This window comes from Poecilia formosa, unplaced genomic scaffold (assembly GCF_000485575.1).
Source record: "Poecilia formosa unplaced genomic scaffold, Poecilia_formosa-5.1.2 Scaffold141, whole genome shotgun sequence".
In the NCBI taxonomy this organism is placed as follows: domain Eukaryota; kingdom Metazoa; phylum Chordata; class Actinopteri; order Cyprinodontiformes; family Poeciliidae; genus Poecilia; species Poecilia formosa.
Window position 1 is genome coordinate 1,314,895 of NW_006800080.1, and position 18,992 is coordinate 1,333,886.

An 18,992-nucleotide genomic window follows, 5' to 3' on the forward strand; every position below is an offset into this window, starting at 1 on the left:
TATATAGACATTTCACCCTAAAAAAAAAAAAAAAAAGTTTGCAGGTCATTTTCCTTCTGTATATGTTTCAATGAGTTTTCTTTCAACAGCCAAGCCAAGCATTAGCTGTTTCCACTCCGACAATAGATTTGTGGGTGTAGTCAAATTTGTAGACTTGTGGTCCCAAAAAGAAGTAGATGAAATCTAAAACGAACGTAAAAACAGACAAAAACACATCTTTAGAACACAACATACAGACAGTTATGTTCAACCTGTTTCAAATTGTTGCTGTCTAGACTCATGCAAGCCTTTTCTTGAAGGTGTTTACAACCATGGATGTCTTTTGGACTTAAATATCAACCTTTCTTACATCTAAAGTTGCACTATATCACATAAAGGAATTCAAATGTCAAATTATACGGTGTAAATCATACACTCCATATGCAAGCTGTAAAAACCCAAACTCATGCTGCAGAAGTTAGATGCAAATCCACATTCCAAATTAACAAGCCCCCAAGGCTACAGACTCTTCTAAATCAGTACAAACTGTATTTGGTATCATATTTCTAAGTGGATGGATGAGTTGGGCAATGTACTCACTTCTTTTATAGAAAGCTGCATTTATTGTGGTGTTGATTCCCGGGAAGTCATCGCTGATGGATCTTGGGTAACCAAAATCCATCACCTTTCGGTTCTCGTTGTAACTGAAAAAGACACCGGACAAATTTAAAATCACACTTATGTGATTTTCACTCTGAAAAAGATCAAAATGTGTATTTTGTACACGAGCAGGAAAAGCAACCTTCTCATGTATTGTAAACAAATGAGTGTTGATTGATTGAAATTGTATGCCTAGTATAGTAAAGCTGTGCTTTATGACTGTTTCTTTATGCTAATGGCTGCCTGGGCAAAAGTATTATAATTATGTCAAATACTTCAACTTGTGGGACATCTTTGACATAAAAGTATGTGTGAATATGTTGACAAAAAAGCTAGAAAATTCCTTTTGCAGCAGGAACATATTATTTTTTAAGTATTTTCTTACCTCCAGTAAATATCATTCATAAAGAAAAGGGTACGTCGTGTTTTAACAATATGCACAGTTGCATCAACATCTTGAACCCAAGCTGGAAATCCAAAGAAGGAAAGTGATCTTGGCTTTTCCCTCACAACAGACCCTCTTACTGTCCAGAATGTGGATTCTGTTAACAGAAAGGGTTTTGAATATGTTATAGTTTTTTGACTGAAACCGAAGAAATCAAAATGTTTTTTTCTTCCAATGCAGCAACTGAAAAACAAAAACCCAATTAAGTCTGTTTAAACAATGAAGCCGGTATCACAGAGCAGAGTGACAGAAGTGTTGATCATAACAACGACACGCTGCTCACTCTGCTCACACCGGCTCTCTAAATCAGCTCTGTGACCACCAGGGTGCCTCAGTCCTTACGTAAATCACACTAAGAGAAGGACAGGCTTTCAGGTGTCATTTCTGCAGTAAGATGCTCTAATATAACCTACATCATTTAAAAGTCATACTTACAAATTATGTCAAAAACAGACATAATTTGTAAGTATGATCAAACATGATCATTGTGAACTTTATATTGTTTACAGGAGTTACAACTGTATAAATCAACTGCATTTATACAGTTGATTAAAAACCCATTTATTTTTCCTACAAAATATTAGCATTTTTATTTGCTATTGGTCCTGAAAAAGACAAAGAGTTGATACAAAGATAGGACCAGCATTTGACTAGAGTCAGAGTCTTCCACATTAGAAATAGAATATAAATGTGCTCAGAACCTAGATCCGTTTTGAAATAAGTGGTAGTTTCAGTGAAATATTCTCAGCATGATACATGTTATATAGGAAGCAATGACACATAGTTACCATGAATAAGGTAAGCGGTTGATCTGCGAGGTATCCAGAAGGCAGCGTCGATTCTGGTTTCAATCATTGGCATGAAGTTGGATATGGGACCTTCCTTTATGTCAGACTGCGCATTATGTTTAATCCAAAGATATCTAATGGAGTGAACACCACAAGGTTAAAAACAGACATTGTTAGTAAATATACCTTTCAAATATTATCTGATGAATTCATATGAACTTATTCATTTTGTAAATATACACATACTTGTCTCTGAAAAAGAAGGTGGCATTCCCAAGAGTTGCCATAGCGTCAAAGGTCATGTCTGGTGCACATTTGTCCTGCATGAGCCTCGGCATCAGCGGTCTGAGGGGCAAGTTTCTATTAACCTTGAGAGGAGCTGCAACAGCAAAACAACTTAGTGAGGTATTTAAGAATAAACAATGCATTTACAAGTTAGATGTTCAGCAGTACATTAAAATACGACAAAAGCAGCTTACTGTAAAGTGCTTTGATATTGGCTACATCTTCTCTGGACAGCAGGTTTGCTGGACGGAAGGCTTTGTAAGTTGGATACATCAGCGATTCTGGGTTTCTAGAGTGTCTAAGTCCCAAAGCATGGCCAAATTCATGAGCTGCTACCACAAGCAGGTTATACCCTGAAACAGAACAGAGGCATTGAGACCAATACTGCCATGTTTGCTTCTGTTCTGCTCAGCCTCGTCTTGTATGACTGAGTTCAGCACCTGCAGCTCCTGCTGACCAGCGTTCGTCGTCATCAAAGTGCGTGTCTCCTCCAGTACCCATGCCTGGGCCAAAGGCGTGAGCCAGCGTGCCTCTGGGGCCATCAAAAGGATAAAAATCCCCATGCGCTTCAGAACATAATCCAGGCCAAACATGAAACAGGAACCACAGAGAAAACCATTTTCCAAATTACGTCCTTCCGTTCACCTCATCTGAATGAGTTCAGCAGTGTTCATATGATGACACTGCCTCAGTTATCTGTTAAATTACTACTGTGGGTTCCTAAGTTGATACCCACTATGTTTGTATTACATTCTGTTGATATTCTGTCATCTACTGCCACTGTCAACATGAGGCCAATGATGGACTTACCATAGGTTACAAACTCCACCATGATGTCAGCATTGTGGCTGTTTGTCCTGACGAACGTCAGGCCGCTGGCTCTGGCCCAAACACTGAAAGCTGACTCTATCAGAGAGTCCACAACGCTGTGCCGCAAATCTCTGGTGTATCTGCCTATACTATGAAGGGAAAAACATATCACAAGGGTTGCTGTTTATTTATGCCATGTCTGTATGTCAGAATAAAATCACTAATAGCACTTTTGTTTTTCCATCAAGCCCTATAAAGTACACGAAATAAGCCAGGATTTTAAAGAGTTACTTTTACAGCCATAAAAAAATACATATCACGTCTCAATAGAGCAGGGGTATTCAATTCCAGTGTCTTGCAGCTGTTAATGTGTCCCTGATCAGAGGTAAATGCTGTGACCAGCGACCAGACTTATCTCCTCAGTCTGCAGTCAGGTTCTCCAGAAAACCAAACCGATTATATGGCTTAGGTGTGTTGAAGCAGAGAGACATCTAAGAGCTCTAGGACACCAGTCGTAGAGGTCTAGAGCTGAATATTCCTGACCCGTCACATACCTAGATTTTGTGCCAGTAAGGTAAGAAGAAATGACACCACAGGAATATAATGCTCTCACACCAGCTTTCAAAGCATTTCACACTGTAACATATTGTATATAATTTGACAAAGTAATCCTGGTGGGAAAAGCTGCACTAATGTCATAATAAGAACATTGCATAATCTCATACTGTGCCAGATAATTCCCTCACCTCGGTATGAGGGAAGCTTGTAACTGAAAGTAAAACTCATGCTGTCTGATTATTGCAGTTTATAATTATTTGACTGTTTGGAGGCACCCTGAAAAAATTTTAATTTCATTCTGAGTTGGTCAGCCGATCCTTACCTACGGCAAGAAATTTTAAAAAGACAAAACGTAACATAATGACCCAGCAGAACAAAATTGACACACGTCCTTCAGAGAAGTGACAGGACTTGAATATCCCTTCATTTCCTGTATTACATGTTCTTCAATATGTATAGCTTAAACCATACAGACTAAGATAGAAAGAAGTACAACAGAAGTTTAAGTTTTGAAGTACACGTTGATTTTGATTTACAATGAACATATAGTTAGGTATTTGGAAATATATGTTTATGAAAAACATGAACAACACATTGTTCATTGTTCGTTGTTTTAAGGTGGCACGTAAAACAACGGTTAGCAACAACCAACAGCATCACTGCAAACAAGCCAGCAGGAAGCTGTAGTCAAACTGACCACCTACCTATCACCATCAGCTCAATAACTAATTGAAAACTACTACTAAATTATGTGGATCTACTTAGAAATTTCAGAATAACAAAAATCAGTTTTACAGATTATGATAACTTTAAAAATTATAGTATATAGTTAATTTTAATAAAGAAATAACAGGTTCATCTTATTCACTTCAGTTTAAGATGTAACACTGGGCCATGTCTATACTTATTTGATTAGGCAAACATAATTAAACAAGTAATTAAAATATGGAAGATAGTTAGCTTTACAGCTTTCTTCTTAATTAAATGTTTATTTTGTGTGTAAATTACTGGGCCTCCAGTTATTTACTGGAAGAGAGAACACTCTCTCTGTTCTGATCCAATGGTTTTGCTGGATCAGAACAGAGACATTGTTACATAAGGGCATGGTCATGTTAACGCTCCAACAGACCCACAAGAGATGTCAAAGTCATGAATCCAAAGCTAAAAATGTGCTAGCTGCTGTGAATTGTGACAACTGCTTCTGCCTATTTCTGCCAAAAAATTTTATTGCCTGTTAGCCTTAAAGTATGCCTCAGGATTTGGTTTGGCTTGGCTATTTGGAGCAGACAGACTGATTTATTTTTTGACATGGAAAAAAAAATGAAGTAAAATCAGTGTGAGCCACACGCAGTACCGGAATGTGAGGACATTCTTATTCCAGCGTGTGCCCTGGATATGACTGTACTCCTCCACATCTGGAACACCGCACCGGGGGCTCTGCATCACCTGCAGGGTTTCAGGGTCTAAAACGCCAGTTGAATTGAGTCCAAAGAAAAACTGCATTTCTTTCACTTTGGAGATAAAGGAGGGCTCGCTCCTCTTCATGCGCACCAAATGATCATTTTCCAGGTTGTAGTACTGATGAAGGTAGTCCTGTGGACAGATTGAAGAGATACCTTTTATAAAACAGTAGAGACAGAAAAAGAAATCAACTGGTTCCACCATAACAGAAGCAAAATCTTATTGTCCAGGATAGATGGGGGTTTAGGAAGTACAGTAAAACTATACAATTCATCTTTTAGCATGAGTTAAAACATAATATTTTAAGAAATAGCTTAATTTACAGCCCCTAAATGGTTAGATTCAAATCTGCTTGAATTGAATAACAACCATGCCAGCAGAAAAAGCATGATCATATATTAAAAAATATTCTTGCAGCTTTGGGTAAAGGAACACATGTTTCTGTTCTTGTGAAGTATATACTGACCAATTACTTTAAGCCCAATGCTGAGATTCTTCATTGGTGGGAAAACAAACTTTCATTCAAAATTTGAGACCTAATTTGTAGAGGAAAATAAGTCAAAATCTCATCATCATTATTTATAGTCTTTCATTTTTGTACTATTCAGCTATCAGATATTAGAGATTCTCTTCTCTAATGTCAGAGAAGAGATTTCATTCCACATTTCATTCAAATGTGGAATGAAATGGTGGGCTATGTGAATGACTTCCTTTCATAGAGATTTGCTTGATTTTAAAGTTTTAACAAAAGATGAGTACAAAAAAGTCAAATTGAATTGAATTCAAATTAATAAAAATGTTATTAATACCAAAGGGAAATTACAATCATGCTGTAGTTTGCACTTTCTATTTTCTTCTGTTTTGTAAGCTGGAGCTCCAGTCTGAGAATAACTCAACACCCAAGTTGATTATGTTCTGGTTGCATGTGGTAAATTCAGAACAATTCACACCTCTTGTAGAGTTAAAATCACTTTCATGTAGCTAAAAAGTTTGGTTTTGATAGGAAATAAGACAGGAATCTCTCAAAATAATAATGAAGCATTGAAAAATAGCCCATCAAAAAATATTTATATCTAAATATTTATATATTTTTCAATAATCAGTGGCAAAGTATTTAATCGGTATTATATCCAACCCTTCTTAAAATTGCCACTATATTTGACCATGTGTTTTTGGTTTTGGTGAGGTCCAAGTATTTGAGGTTGGAAGCTCTTCTTGTCATTGCCGTAATCCTTAGCTCTTTCAACATCAGAATCAAGCTGGAAGTCTGGAGGGGACCATCAAAAGTGTCAGCACCGCTTCTACTTAGAAAAAATAATAACATGAAAAGATCTTAAATCTAAAACTGCAAAGGAATAATTCTGGGCACAGGTTTACAGACTTTGGAATATGTTGATAGGTAGTTTTATCTGGAACTTTCACAGTGATTTGGCAGTCATATTGGTTATCGAACTCCTGCTGGTTTCCTGCATTTTGAATTTCTAACTCTAAAACGCTTTCTTATTGTATCTCCATTGTAAAAATCCTGCCTTCTGAATAGAGTGCACCATGTACATTAGTAGATATTTTGCCAACCAAAGTCGACTGTTTACCCATAAAGTTCTTCATTTATAAATTACAAACTTTTTTAAAGCAGAAATAGAGTTTTAAAATAAATATGTACATTTCAATCTAAAGATCTCTTTTTTATTGCCATTGCCGGCTATAAGTTGTTATTTTCATCACTCTCATTCATAGGCTTAATAATCATCATAAGACAGTATAACCAATATCTGGAGTTTTGAAAAATTCTAGATTAAATCCATAACCCAAACCTGATATATTAAGAAAAGTGGAGGACCGGAACAGTCTTTAAATGACATGCAATTGGGCAGAAAAAGAAGCCTCATGTATTTTTGTTTTTTTAGACTGGTTTTTAACTGAGCAGCATTTCAATTTCAACTGAAGAAAAGAAAATATGATTACAAACAAATTTGCTGAGCAATGCACAAATACAGCTCTACACCGGCTTCTGAAATATAATAAAAACTTTTTCAGTAAAAGCCAACGTAATTTCAATCAAACACAGTTATTTATTTTTTTTTTTTCAAAGAAAAAAATCTGTTCTAAAAGCAATCTGACTATACATACTCCCCTCTCACACAGGTCTAAAACACAGTTGAAGCAATGATGCACTTACTGTGGCGAGCTTCAAGTTGAACTCTGTTTCTGGTGAAGGAGAGCTCTCTTCTTCCGGGATAGCTGTAGGAGCTGTAAACCCTGAATCAGTCAAGAGCAAGACCAGGAGGCAGCAGGAAAGCAGCATGTCAGACATTTCAGACTTTCTAACAGGACGTGTAGTGACCCACGAAGGAGATAGAAGTTCTGGCTAATGAGAACGCCTTTTTAAATACTTATTGTGACTCATGGTGCTTGCAAATCCAAGGAAAGCCTCATTTAGTCCTATGGAATTAGGGAGGGGTTTGCAGAAAGCAAGTGCAAGGGACAGCAAAAAACCAGTCATTTGAACATTTTTCTTATCATGTGACAAACTTGTGGTGATTGTTATTTACGTAGATGCAACTTGTGCTGCAAATTATGCGAGTTCTATGTGTTGGTAAATTTACAGGACACTGAAATAATATGCATGAGGGCCATTGAAGAATACAAGTTATGGATTCACACATCATCTTTATTTGGGGATGAAATTGCATATTGAAAGAACAAAATGTTACAGGACAAAAATTTTGCCATCAACAACATTTATAGACAAATAGGACTTTTATCTCAAATTTGTAATTTCTTTAGCAGAAACTGTGGAGGAAACTCAAGCAAACTCTTTGCACACTGATGCGACACTGTGACCTGTTCATCCCACGCATTCTGAAAGCTCTCCCAAAATAACACCATAAAAGCCTTTTCTTATCCAAGTTAATTGCATGTAAGAACATTTCAATGAGAAATGAAAAGGCAGTTGAAATTGCAGGGTGGATTTAGGGCCTTCACAGACACAAAATGGCCACTAGCCAGGTCCCCCAGACTGGCAAGGGTGGTGCTGCAGCGAATTTGGGATATAATTACAGTTGATTGGTCATTGTTAAGCTTTATGGGTCTGAGAGCATTCCTCTGCAGAAAAACCTGAGCTAACATTTCCAAGACTTCATAAATTCGAGTTGCTACGGTTTGGTGGCCTGAGCGCAGACAAGGTTACGAAGTGGATTTAAACAGTGTTGTTGGCGGAGAGAACAGCACTGAACTGCCAGGTTACAAGAGGGGAGAGACCCTTCAGAACATTTGGGTAATTACACTCTCAGAGTCAGGCAATGGCAACAAACGCAGAGCGAAAGGTAGTTTTTTCTGTTCACATATATCAGTATGCAAGGGAATTCCATCTATCTTGTTTTGTATCGGAGAAATAATGGTAGGTGAATGCTGTAAAATTACAATGCTTACGTTATCTTGACTTGAACTTGAACCTACCATGTTGTGCATGCTGACCGAAGCAAAGTGAACATGAAGAGTAAAACTGTTGCATGGTCGATTTTAAAATTTGTAAAAATTGTAAAAATTTAGTAAATATTTGATCTGCAGTGACGTGCCTTACCTTGCTGTTGATCTATATGGTGCAAATATGGATGTGTTAAGCGTGTGTAGATATCGTCAACATATCTACACACATCTCCTTTTGTGAGTCCTTTTGTCACATCAGCTACATTTCTTGCCTGTTTCTTCATCTCCTTTCACAGATTTTCTGTTGTAAGTAGAAGGACGATCTGGGACTATAATGGTCTTGTTCTTTTGTCTCCACTCATACTTAAAGACTCAACTGTGACTCATATTTTTGGTGCTGTGGTTGAGTTTTTTGTCCAAGTTTTTAAAGGACGTGGTTTATTGGTTTGTTGACACTGGTGGAATGGTAAAGTTGACTCGTGGCCTTTCCACAAAACCAGCCTGAAACCTCATATTTGGGCCTCAGTGGTTGATGGAGGTGGAAATTCTGCATTGTTTGGGTTATACTTTTGGAAGTGACGGGAGCATTTCCTCACTCTGTAAGTGAAGCACAGTTCAGTACACGTGCCTTCTAGAGCAGGGGAGCTTCCATGATTATGGTCCATTTTGTCATAATGAGTTTGAGATGATGTTCTCTGTGACTTTGGTTCCAGTGATAAGATCCTAGCATGGATTTTTCAATTTTCACATTATCATCACCAAGAAACAGGTTCTTGGAGCTCTTGGCAGAAGAAAACTGATGGCCATTTTACATTTTTTGTTGATGGTCTTGCATCCGGTCATAGCATTGTTCAGATCTACAGTCTTGTCCATGATGTCTATCGACATATTTTGATCTTGTTCATGTACATGAGAGACGTGAAGAGAGGCAATAATTCAGTAGACAGGTGTCAGAAGTATCTGTAGTTACCTTATTAATTAATCTAACAATGGGGGACAATTTTTTTCCAAGAGAATTAAGTCTTCATTTTACTCAACAATATGCCAAGAACATTTTGATTATGTGCAAAGTGTCTTTTCTGGATTTCTAGTATAAACATTAAACATTTTTTTTAATTATTATTATTTTGTTCATGAGCAATATTATTAAAATGGAAGCCTGTGAAATAATTATCCCATAAAACTACTCTTACCTGAAATCTTGGCTCCTTTTTCATCATAATTTGGCAATAAACTTACAAACACCAACTCCAGTATGAATCATTCTTACACATTTGTAAAAGGCGATCCACCAACATCAAGGGACATGTGAGCTCCCAGCTCATGTTGCTGCAACTGCAGAATCAAAGGAGTGTCTAACAACTTCCAGCCATCAGAGGATTTCCAAGGAATGAAGTCTGTCACCATCATTATACCTCCACTGTCCATGCTGTTATATTTACCATATTTATCAGATTAGCTGTTGCACTTGCATGTGAACTCAACTGAGCAGCTGCAGTGTGGCTTTCACAACGTGTCACTCATTCCATAATCCTCTATTAAATATCACAGTCCATAGTAGTTGTGGGTTCATTACTACCTGCAGAGGACCTAGGGCATAACAATGGTTATTACCCCCATTTAGGATTTGGACCTTTTAATTGATCTCAGTGCACAGTAATCTGAAAGAGTCTCAGCTAAAAAAAGAAAAAAAAAACTTTTCATAAAAAAAATTAAAAAAAAACTGAAGAAAATATTAAGGATTTTTCTAAAATGAACAAAAGCTTAACTGATCATCTGAATTAGTGAATAGGAATTTGAAAATGTACTTAAATATATTTAGTCTGCAGCAGAAAGTTTGAACAGTCTCTGTCTGTTAAACAAAGTTCTGTGACATTTTGAGGGCAACATTAACTCAGTGTTCACTAGTGAAAATTGAGTGAGAAGTAAACACAGAAAGTCACCAAGAAATGTTGCTCTCATAAAACGTTGCTTTCCGGGAATCAACTGGCAGGAGCTTGAGTTCCCAGTTGACAATTATCTCTGGCAGACTGCTGATGCAATAAAAAAGTAGCTCTTGTACCGTTGGACCATCAATCACTGTCTGAGCCACGATGTCAACCACAACAATCTGATTTGAAGTCCTGTAAACGTATAACTGAACAAACATATATAATACAAAAAAACTGAACTATACTTTAAAAAGCCTTGGAAACTCTTTCTAATAACAATATAGTGCATATTTATACAAAGTATGTGAGTAAGTATGAGCACAAATATCTGTTTATATACCATACCACCTCCTCATTTTCATTTCTTTAGTAACTGAAGCATCCATTTCCTGTTTCCTCCCCATGAATCTAACAGATGAATTACTTTATTAATAAGTAAGAGTAAGAAATCATAGCTTTGTCCAAATTGTCAATCCATTATCCTGAGTCCACATCCAGATCTTCCCACTACCTAGAAATTATCACAGACACAGATATCTATGGCTCCCCCTAGTGGTGATGTAAGACACTGTAATACAAATCTTTGTATACCTGTTAAAATAAAGACTGACTAAGATGAAGATTACACCGAGTGTCTATAAATTTATCAGAAAACCTTTAAGATTTTCACAACGTTTAAGGTAATCTTTTTTACTGTATCGTAACTAACATTCCTTTTTAATATATAATGACAGCAATGACAAAAACAGGTCATGGATCATAAGGTCTAGCAATTTTTTTATGCAGAGAGTATTATGTCAAATCCTTGGTCCTTTAAATTGATCTGAATTGTGCAAACACTGGGTCATGAAGAGGAGACTGGAGTCATTTACAGTCAAAGTTTAAGCATCCAAAGCTTTTGCGCCGAGTCTCTGCTGCCCTCTAGTGTTGGGAAAGACTTTTTTTTCTGTTTTTCAAATTTACCTGATAGCATGACATCATCTCAGCAGTTCTTGGGATTTCAACCTAAAACTTTACACAATATATCTTAATTATAAGCCTGCAGTATTGTATTTTTATTATTTTTTTATTGTTTAATTGTACCCATATAAACTAACTGATCCATTTTTTTAAAGACTGAGTCTGACAGCTGATACAGCATTAATTTAAAATAGGCTAAATTAAAAATGTCTACTTAAACGTGTGTGTCTACAAAGAAACAGGTCTATTTCATAGAGATGTGTTCCAGATATCATCTCATTAGTGCTGAGCAAACTGAATTCACCTTTAAAAAGGTATTCTACCACTGCATTGTTGCCTTTGAATCCAGTGTAACAAAACATTCCACACACCAATATCGTCAAAGGATTATGTTGCAGTCCAGTAGTGGTCTTTCTGTGCACCGCTGGAATTAACATCAGTGAAAACCAAGTGGCTTTGGGTTTGAACAAAACGGCTGATTTGTCTTGTGAAGAGTCCAAGAAGGTCTAAAAGTCAGCAACCGCTATGTAAAATCATACTGACGCACCATGTCAGTTAGATTAAGGATAATTTAAAGCTTGTTCAGTTAAACTTACTGTTAATCACCAAATTTTAGGGGATTAATAAAAGCAAAAATCGATAAAGTGTATTTGAGAGGAAACACTGGACACAAACAGTAAGTTGACTGGCTCCTCTTCAGTTGCAACATTAAAATCCTTGAAATGGGTAGTGACTTAAAGGCATCCTGCTATTCAGCACATGTCTTTTAGTCATTGCTTTCTGAAAGAAAACAAGTGTATTCCATGTCTTAGAGCATGTGTTCTTCTCTCATCAAACTGCAAATGTGTTTATTTTGTGTACTTGAATGTTATATGTAAAACTTTCTGTAATTTATGATTATTGTATGGCAATTTCCAAGGGTTTTGAACTGAGGCACTGTTTGTGTGGGGTTGTTACAGCTAAAATAACAGTAAAAAATCCCCCAGAGTCTAACTTCCCCTTACATGAATCAGACTCTCTGTAAACCACCACCTAAACACTGATGCTGCTCCAAAAATATTTGTCTGCACAGGATGTTGCAACGCGTAGTCACATTGTTAGACATGCATCATATTTCCGATAAAGTCCAGGTCAGCGGAACCATTTCAGATCCCGAAGTTGGTTGTCTGTCTGTATGCTTTCAAACACAATTAGGAAAGAAAAAAAAAAACGTTGGACATAGCGTTCTGAGTGTCAGCTTAGTTCAGAAAGTGTGAGCAGTTCAAAGCTACAATCGAATAAATCAAGGATTAGCATGTGGCCAATTTCGATTTATAGCTCAATCTTTATGCATTTCAGGCTGTTTTGTAATAAATAGCTGTTTGTGACAAACAAAATGTATTACATTCATACATTCTAAGCAAAATACTTTGTTTTCTGGTGTAACCTTGATGTGGTTATTGTTGTTTTTTTGAGTTATTATTAGAATACTTAATTTAATATTTGAAAATAGTAGTAATGTGACAGTTTTAGAAGATAAAGAATCCTCTTGTTGTGATGCAGTGAGTGGATAATGATATACCTCTGTTGTTTTCCCCAGACAGTGATGGAATAGTAGCTTTAGACGGCAGCAAGTCTTTACATGTCAGAACATCAGGTAGTGATATTCTTGCTTTGCTTTGTTAAACTGAAATACAGAATACAACAGGACCAATGGACTCTGTCGAAATCACATCATTTAGTGACTGTTTCAACTGAAAACAAACATTTTCATTTCAGTTATAATGTAATGAATATAATTTAATTTTGAGTGATTCATATTTTTCAAACAATACTGTGTTGGAGGGAGTTGCTGTAAAAAACATCTAAAAAAAAAATCCCAATTTCTTAAGAACATATCCCACATTTTAAAAGTGGGAGTTCACATAATGTTGATTTCCCACTCAACAAGTTTTGGTGCTAAACAGCTTATTCGGCAGTACGTCCATCTGGTTTTAAAAGCAATGTCAGAACAAAGTCTTGGAATGGCTCTAATTCTGCAGCTGAAACATGAACTCCCTTGGCTTTAGTTATAAAACCCATGGCCGTTTGATGTAAACAAAAAAGCTAGGAGTAACTTATGCTCAATGTCAATCTGCTTTTTCTCAAATTTATTTAAGCGTGACAAGAGCTGAATCTATTTCAGGTCTGTTGTGATAAATTTAGTTTTAAAAATGACAATTATAACTCCTACTCTGTTTTGTTTCTAAATCCAGCTCACAGGTCATAAAATACCTGACAGCATTGTAAATACTGTACTGAATACTGTTGAAAATAATGTTCCCTAAATACATCAGCAGTTAGCTAAATAGCAAGATTTTGAGTGAAATTCTGAATTAGGGTAAAAACATTTTTAACTGTGCAAAAATTAAATCTCAAATTTAATTATTATTTTTTTTTGCTTAAGTTTAGATGTAAGATGACCCACCACCATCACCACTCGTGAGAGGTGAAGGCGAAAAACACACTTATAATTCATCATACTTATATTGATTTAAACACTAATACACATGGAAACATTTGTATTAAGAGGATACTGAAGCGCTTAAATGGATGAGGCTGGAGGGCTAACGTTTAAGCTATTGACATAAATCTTTTTGTTGTGCTTCTTACTCATGCATCACAGATTTCACTCTAAAATAAGAAAATAGACTCAAGACTATCATAAGACGCACAGCAACGTGAAGGCAATTTCCCTTTTTTGCTAAAAGAAAAAAGAGGAAATTATCCTTATCCAAACATTTCTTCTACAAGTCATATCTACTGATGAGACATTTTTACTGATGAAAACATCTGCTCTCAAATCACCTAAGTCAATGCAATGGGTTCATCAAAGAGTTTCTATGTTGAATAAAAAGTTTACTCAATACAGTCACTGTAGTTTTGCAGATACATACACATTCCTGTACAACCAAAAAAGGAAGTGGCTAGGTACTTTTGCATGAATCACGGGGGGTTGGGGTGGGCAGCTGAGCAAAACACTTTAAATACTCCTCTCAGCTTCATGATGCCAGTGGCTTGTTTGGACAACTCAGTGTCAACAACTATGTTTACTTTGCTGCTGCTGCTGCCGGTGTTGGCTCGATACTCCTTTGCTCTGCCTCTTCCTACTGGGATAAAAGAAAACGTTGTTACAGAAAATGTCAGGATAGACGATCTCTTAATAGCCGAGGTGAGATTCTTGTAAACCTTTTTTCCTTCGTATGCTTAATTCAGTGTTTTCTTGTAATTTGCCATAAAATATGTTTGTTTTTTACACAGAAATACCTTCGTCACTACTATGGTCTTCCAACTGGTCTCCAAAGTAAAGAGTCGTCATCAAGTGATTTTAAGAACAAGGTCGAGCAGATGCAAAAATTTTTCAAGCTTCAGGTAACCAGAAGTGTGCAATTGTAAATTTAGGTTTTTGTGTGGTTCTTTACTTTTCTCATCAGCATTTTAAGAGTAAATTGTATAAACAACACTTTACATATGGAAGAAGTTCTCATCCTTTTAAGGTCTTTAGAAACAGCAAAGTTTTGACACATCTTCCCAATTTTCTTGTTTTTCCACTTGCAAAGGTAACTGGAAATCTTGATGACAACACTCTGGAGGTCATGAAACTGCCCAGATGTGGTGTACCAGATGTTGGGGAGTACAACCACTTCCCTCGACACCTCAAATGGGAAAACAACAATGTCACATTCAGGTAACTATTAAATCCTTGAGAAGAGAATTTGATATTTTGAGTATGTTTTAAGAAAAACGTTCTGACTGTCTCATGCTCCCCAATGTTTCAGGATTGTGAATTATACTCCTGATTTGAAGAAATCTGACGTAGACAGAGCAATCCGAAACGCACTGAATGTTTGGGCAGATGTCACCCCTTTGAACTTCAAGAAGCTGCATGATGGCAACGCAGACATTATGATCAGCTTTGGAACAGGAGGTGATGAAGCATTGTGACTTTTATAAAGTAGACATGTCAAATGGTTCATGTTAGGTTCAGCATGCTGAATACTTGTTTGCCTCTTGTACTGAAGAACATGGTGACTACAATCCATTTGACGGACCTGATGGGCTGCTGGCTCATGCCTACCCTCCAGGCCCAGGCATTGGAGGAGACACTCACTTTGATGAGGATGAACACTGGACCAAAGATTCATCAGGTGACTACGATACAGAAATATAATTAATAGCAAACCGAATTCTGTCACAAAAGAACAATGGTTTTAATTCTATGTATTTTCTCTCCAGCGTACAATCTGTTTATTGTAGCAGCCCACGAGTTGGGTCACGCACTTGGTATGTCCCATTCATCGGACGCAGGTGCCCTGATGTACCCGGTCTACTCGTTCGCCACTGGTTTCCCACTGGCCGAAGATGACATTGAAGGCATTCAAGCTCTCTATGGTGGGCAAATGGAAACTTCGGTTAGAAATGGTAATGTACAATAATTGCATGAGGAAAGTCTGTTCATGCTATTGTAAATGTCAATTCCAGGTCCCAACCCCAATCCCAGAAAAAGGAAGCCAAAACCCGATGCACCTAACAAATGCGATCCTGAGTTGAGTTTTGATGCTGTGACAGAACTACGAGGAGAAACCTTCATTTTCAAAGACAGGTAAAGTGAAGGCATGTCCCATTCATTGGATGCAGGTGCCCTGATGGATGGGCTAACATCGTCCCAATGGCTCACATTGAAACCAAACTCCTCATTACGAGTAAAGTGTTTCCCAGTAGTGAAACTGGAAAATATAACAATGACAAGAAGTCACTATCCAGTGATGACTAACTCTTCGAAGTCAGTTTTTTTTAACTGTCACATGAAACGCTTCATCTCGACCCAGCCGAGTTTCATCTAATCCTGCGCTTCATTTGATGAACAGTCAGTGGCAGCTTAGACATAACCTTGTCATTGTTGATTTATCACAGTTTTTGTTGCAATGTAGGCTAATGTGTCCGGACAAAAATCCAGTTTTCATCTGAACCAGTTTCAGTTATTCCCCTGTCCCAATTTCCCCGCCTGTAACATTTTTGTGAATGCTTGGCCAGTTTGTCTTCAGCGCTGCTTCTTTTTGCAGCTTCTACTGGCGTCTCCATCCACAGATGGCAGAACCTGAGCAGACGCTGATCAAGTCCACATGGCCCACCCTGCCAAAAAAAGTGGATGCAGCATATGAGTACCCAGAGAAGGATTTAGTCTTCATATTTAGTGGTGGGTTAAATATAAATGTTTGATTATGTAACAAATACCACACACAAGGTAACACCAATACCCTGTTGTTTGTTCAACCAGGGATCCGTATGTGGGCCTTGAATGGATATGCAGTTGTGGATGGCTACCCAAAGTACATCCACAAACTTGGTCTTCCCAAATCAGTTAGAAAGATAGATGCAGCTGTGCATATAAAAAGCACAGGGAAAACTCTGCTCTTTGTCGATGAAGAATACTGGAGGTAAGATGGTGATCATGTTACACAGAATGTGATACTAAAAAGGCAAACGTCAATTTCTTGTGCTTCACAGCTCGGTCTCTTGGACTCTTTATTGATTATCTGTATTTCTGTGCATTTTGCGTCACCAACAGTTACGATGAAGCAACAGGCACCATGGATGCTGGTTTTCCGAAATCTGTTGAGGAAGACTTTCCAGGAATGCATGATGAGTTTGATGCTGTCACTTTCCATCAGGGTAATATGCAAAACTCAGTATTCAGTACAGTTAATGATCCAATGTGTAATATTTATTGGTAGCAATAAAATACGGGACTCGAATCTGTTCATTTAGAACAAAGGATCCCAATTTATTTTTGACCTTCCTTCCACTAAATACTTGTGACAATGATTTTAAATCTCAGAACACGGATCACAAATACTGTTTCACAGAACACTTAAAAAATTACTTACTGATGATGCAGCAACTATAAACCTTTAATATAGAATCCTATAATAATCCTATAATAAGTGTTTTTACTCACCCCTCTTTATTTAACAGATTAAATAAGGAGTCTATACTCCTTCCAGTATAGACTAAATACACTAAAACGAACACCAAAAATGGCTTTTTATGTATTTCGGGAAATTAGCAGAAACTCTAATCTGCTGCATCTTTCAAAGTACAGAATGTAGAGCATGTTGCAAAATACTTCACATGGCTCCTTTAAATAAACTCCTGTGAATATTTGATGTTTTCTATATTCTGTCATTTACTTACATCTGTTCATCTTTGTTCTCTTGCAGGCTACTTGTATTTCTTCCACGAAAATATGCAGTACGAGTACAGCCTCAGATTCAGGAAGGTGATCCGCATTATGAGGACCAACTCCTTCCTCAATTGCTAGAACTGTTATGTATGGACACAGCTGACTGTATGTGAACAGATGATAAATTGTCTAGACAAATTGGGATGAGACAAAACACACTAGGGTGTGGAAATGAACAGATTTAGGGTACAAAAAAAAATAAATGATGTCAAAAGATAGGTGTATGTGCTGGACACAGAATTCTATGTGATTCTTAGGAATTTCATCAACTTATAATTTACTTATTTATTTTGCATGTGTTGCTTATTTATACTGGATGTTTTCTAACAGATATTCACCATAGTGTCTGTAGGAATTTATTGACTGAATTCAACTTACATGGATTCACAAGTTCCAAATAAAGTCTCATTTTCTTTGTTGCATTCCTCATTGGTGTGGCTGACTGACTTCTCTAGTATCTAAGTTATGACATGTGGGAATATTTTGTGTGTTTGTGACTGATGCACTTACTGCCTGCCCTGACACTTTTCAAACTTTCATTGGTTGAAACATTCAAATCCGTGTGTCATTGTTTGACTTAATACCTAAGCGGGTGTTTGTCTGTCACAAAAAATCTTAATAAAATACATTGAAATTTGAGGCAGTAATCTGAGAAAAAATGAAAAACTTAAAAAAGGTATCAACATTTTTATAGAGCACACCGAAAAAAATTTTTTACAAAGACTTTTGATTATACAACAGATGCACTACCAATAAATTAGGCTTGGATAAATGTTGCACACATTTAGTTTGACTAGCTCAGTCCACACAAAGCAGAAAAAGCAGAAGAGTCCTTTACAAACGAAGCTGAAGTTGGTTTCCATTTCTAGCTTTCAATAACTAAAGGGCGATTCCACTTAATATTTCACTACATTCCGTATATTTAATCGACTCTAGTTTAAAAACTACTACAACTAGAGACTTGAAACTTGGACTGGATTATTCTCCGCTGCAAGCTGAATGAATACCATGTTTGGGATTTGTGAAACCCTTTTATGATTTGTGAAACTTCAATAAAGTTTGATTATCACCATTTTTTGCATCTCTTTCATACTAGAACTGCTCTAATTAAAAAAACAACACCTAGACACTTGAAACTTGAACTAAATTATTCTGCTCTAACAGCAGAATATTTACAACCATGATTCTGATTTGTGAAACTTCAATAAAAGTTCATTTTCACAATTTTTTGGCATCTGGATCGCCTTAGATCTGCTCTAATTAAAAAACTACAACTCCTAGACACTTCAAACCTGGACTATGTGATTCTGCTCCAATAGTAGAATATTTTAATCCAGGTTTGTGATTTGTGAAACCTTTATGTGATTTGTGAAACTTCACTAAAGATCAGATTACTATTCATACATGTTCCATGCGGGTTTTTT

At 36.8% G+C, this 18,992-nt stretch overlaps 2 protein-coding genes across 2 annotated transcripts; one reads left to right on the forward strand and one right to left on the reverse strand.

Moving 5' to 3' along the window:
- Positions 1-33: 33 nt before the first annotated feature.
- Positions 34-7,364, reverse strand: mmp20b (matrix metallopeptidase 20b (enamelysin)). The gene is made up of 10 exons (XM_007562809.2): positions 7,166-7,364; positions 4,880-5,118; positions 2,968-3,116; positions 2,598-2,723; positions 2,352-2,510; positions 2,119-2,251; positions 1,873-2,006; positions 1,025-1,181; positions 580-683; positions 34-183 (listed from the first exon to the last, which is right to left on the reverse strand). Exons 1-10 carry the CDS (start codon positions 7,298-7,300, stop codon positions 83-85), a joined length of 1,437 nt encoding a protein of 478 aa, XP_007562871.1. The 5' UTR covers positions 7,301-7,364; the 3' UTR covers positions 34-82.
- Positions 7,365-14,316: 6,952 nt separating this feature from the next.
- Positions 14,317-17,997, forward strand: mmp13b (matrix metallopeptidase 13b). Its single transcript, XM_007562779.2, has 11 exons — positions 14,317-14,496; positions 14,586-14,696; positions 14,885-15,012; positions 15,104-15,252; positions 15,347-15,472; positions 15,561-15,716; positions 15,807-15,927; positions 16,388-16,521; positions 16,603-16,762; positions 16,894-16,997; positions 17,546-17,997. Exons 1-11 carry the CDS (start codon positions 14,329-14,331, stop codon positions 17,644-17,646), a joined length of 1,458 nt encoding a protein of 485 aa, XP_007562841.2. The 5' UTR covers positions 14,317-14,328; the 3' UTR covers positions 17,647-17,997.
- The last annotated feature ends 995 nt before the right edge of the window (positions 17,998-18,992 follow it).

Excerpts from the sequence above, each read along its gene's own strand:
- mmp20b (XM_007562809.2), bottom strand. The coding sequence starts at position 7,300 with ATGTCTGACATGCTGCTTTCCTGCTGCCTCCTGGTCTTGCTCTTGACT. Across the intron at positions 2,252-2,351 it reads CAATATCAAAGCACTTTACA|CTCCTCTCAAGGTTAATAGA; the intron begins GTAAGCTGCTTT and ends TTGCTGTTGCAG. Across the intron at positions 2,007-2,118 it reads ACCTTCTTTTTCAGAGACAA|ATATCTTTGGATTAAACATA; the intron begins GTATGTGTATAT and ends TCACTCCATTAG.
- mmp13b (XM_007562779.2), top strand. The coding sequence starts at position 14,329 with ATGATGCCAGTGGCTTGTTTGGACAACTCAGTGTCAACAACTATGTTT. Across the intron at positions 15,928-16,387 it reads ACCTTCATTTTCAAAGACAG|CTTCTACTGGCGTCTCCATC; the intron begins GTAAAGTGAAGG and ends TTCTTTTTGCAG. Across the intron at positions 16,998-17,545 it reads TGCTGTCACTTTCCATCAGG|GCTACTTGTATTTCTTCCAC; the intron begins GTAATATGCAAA and ends GTTCTCTTGCAG.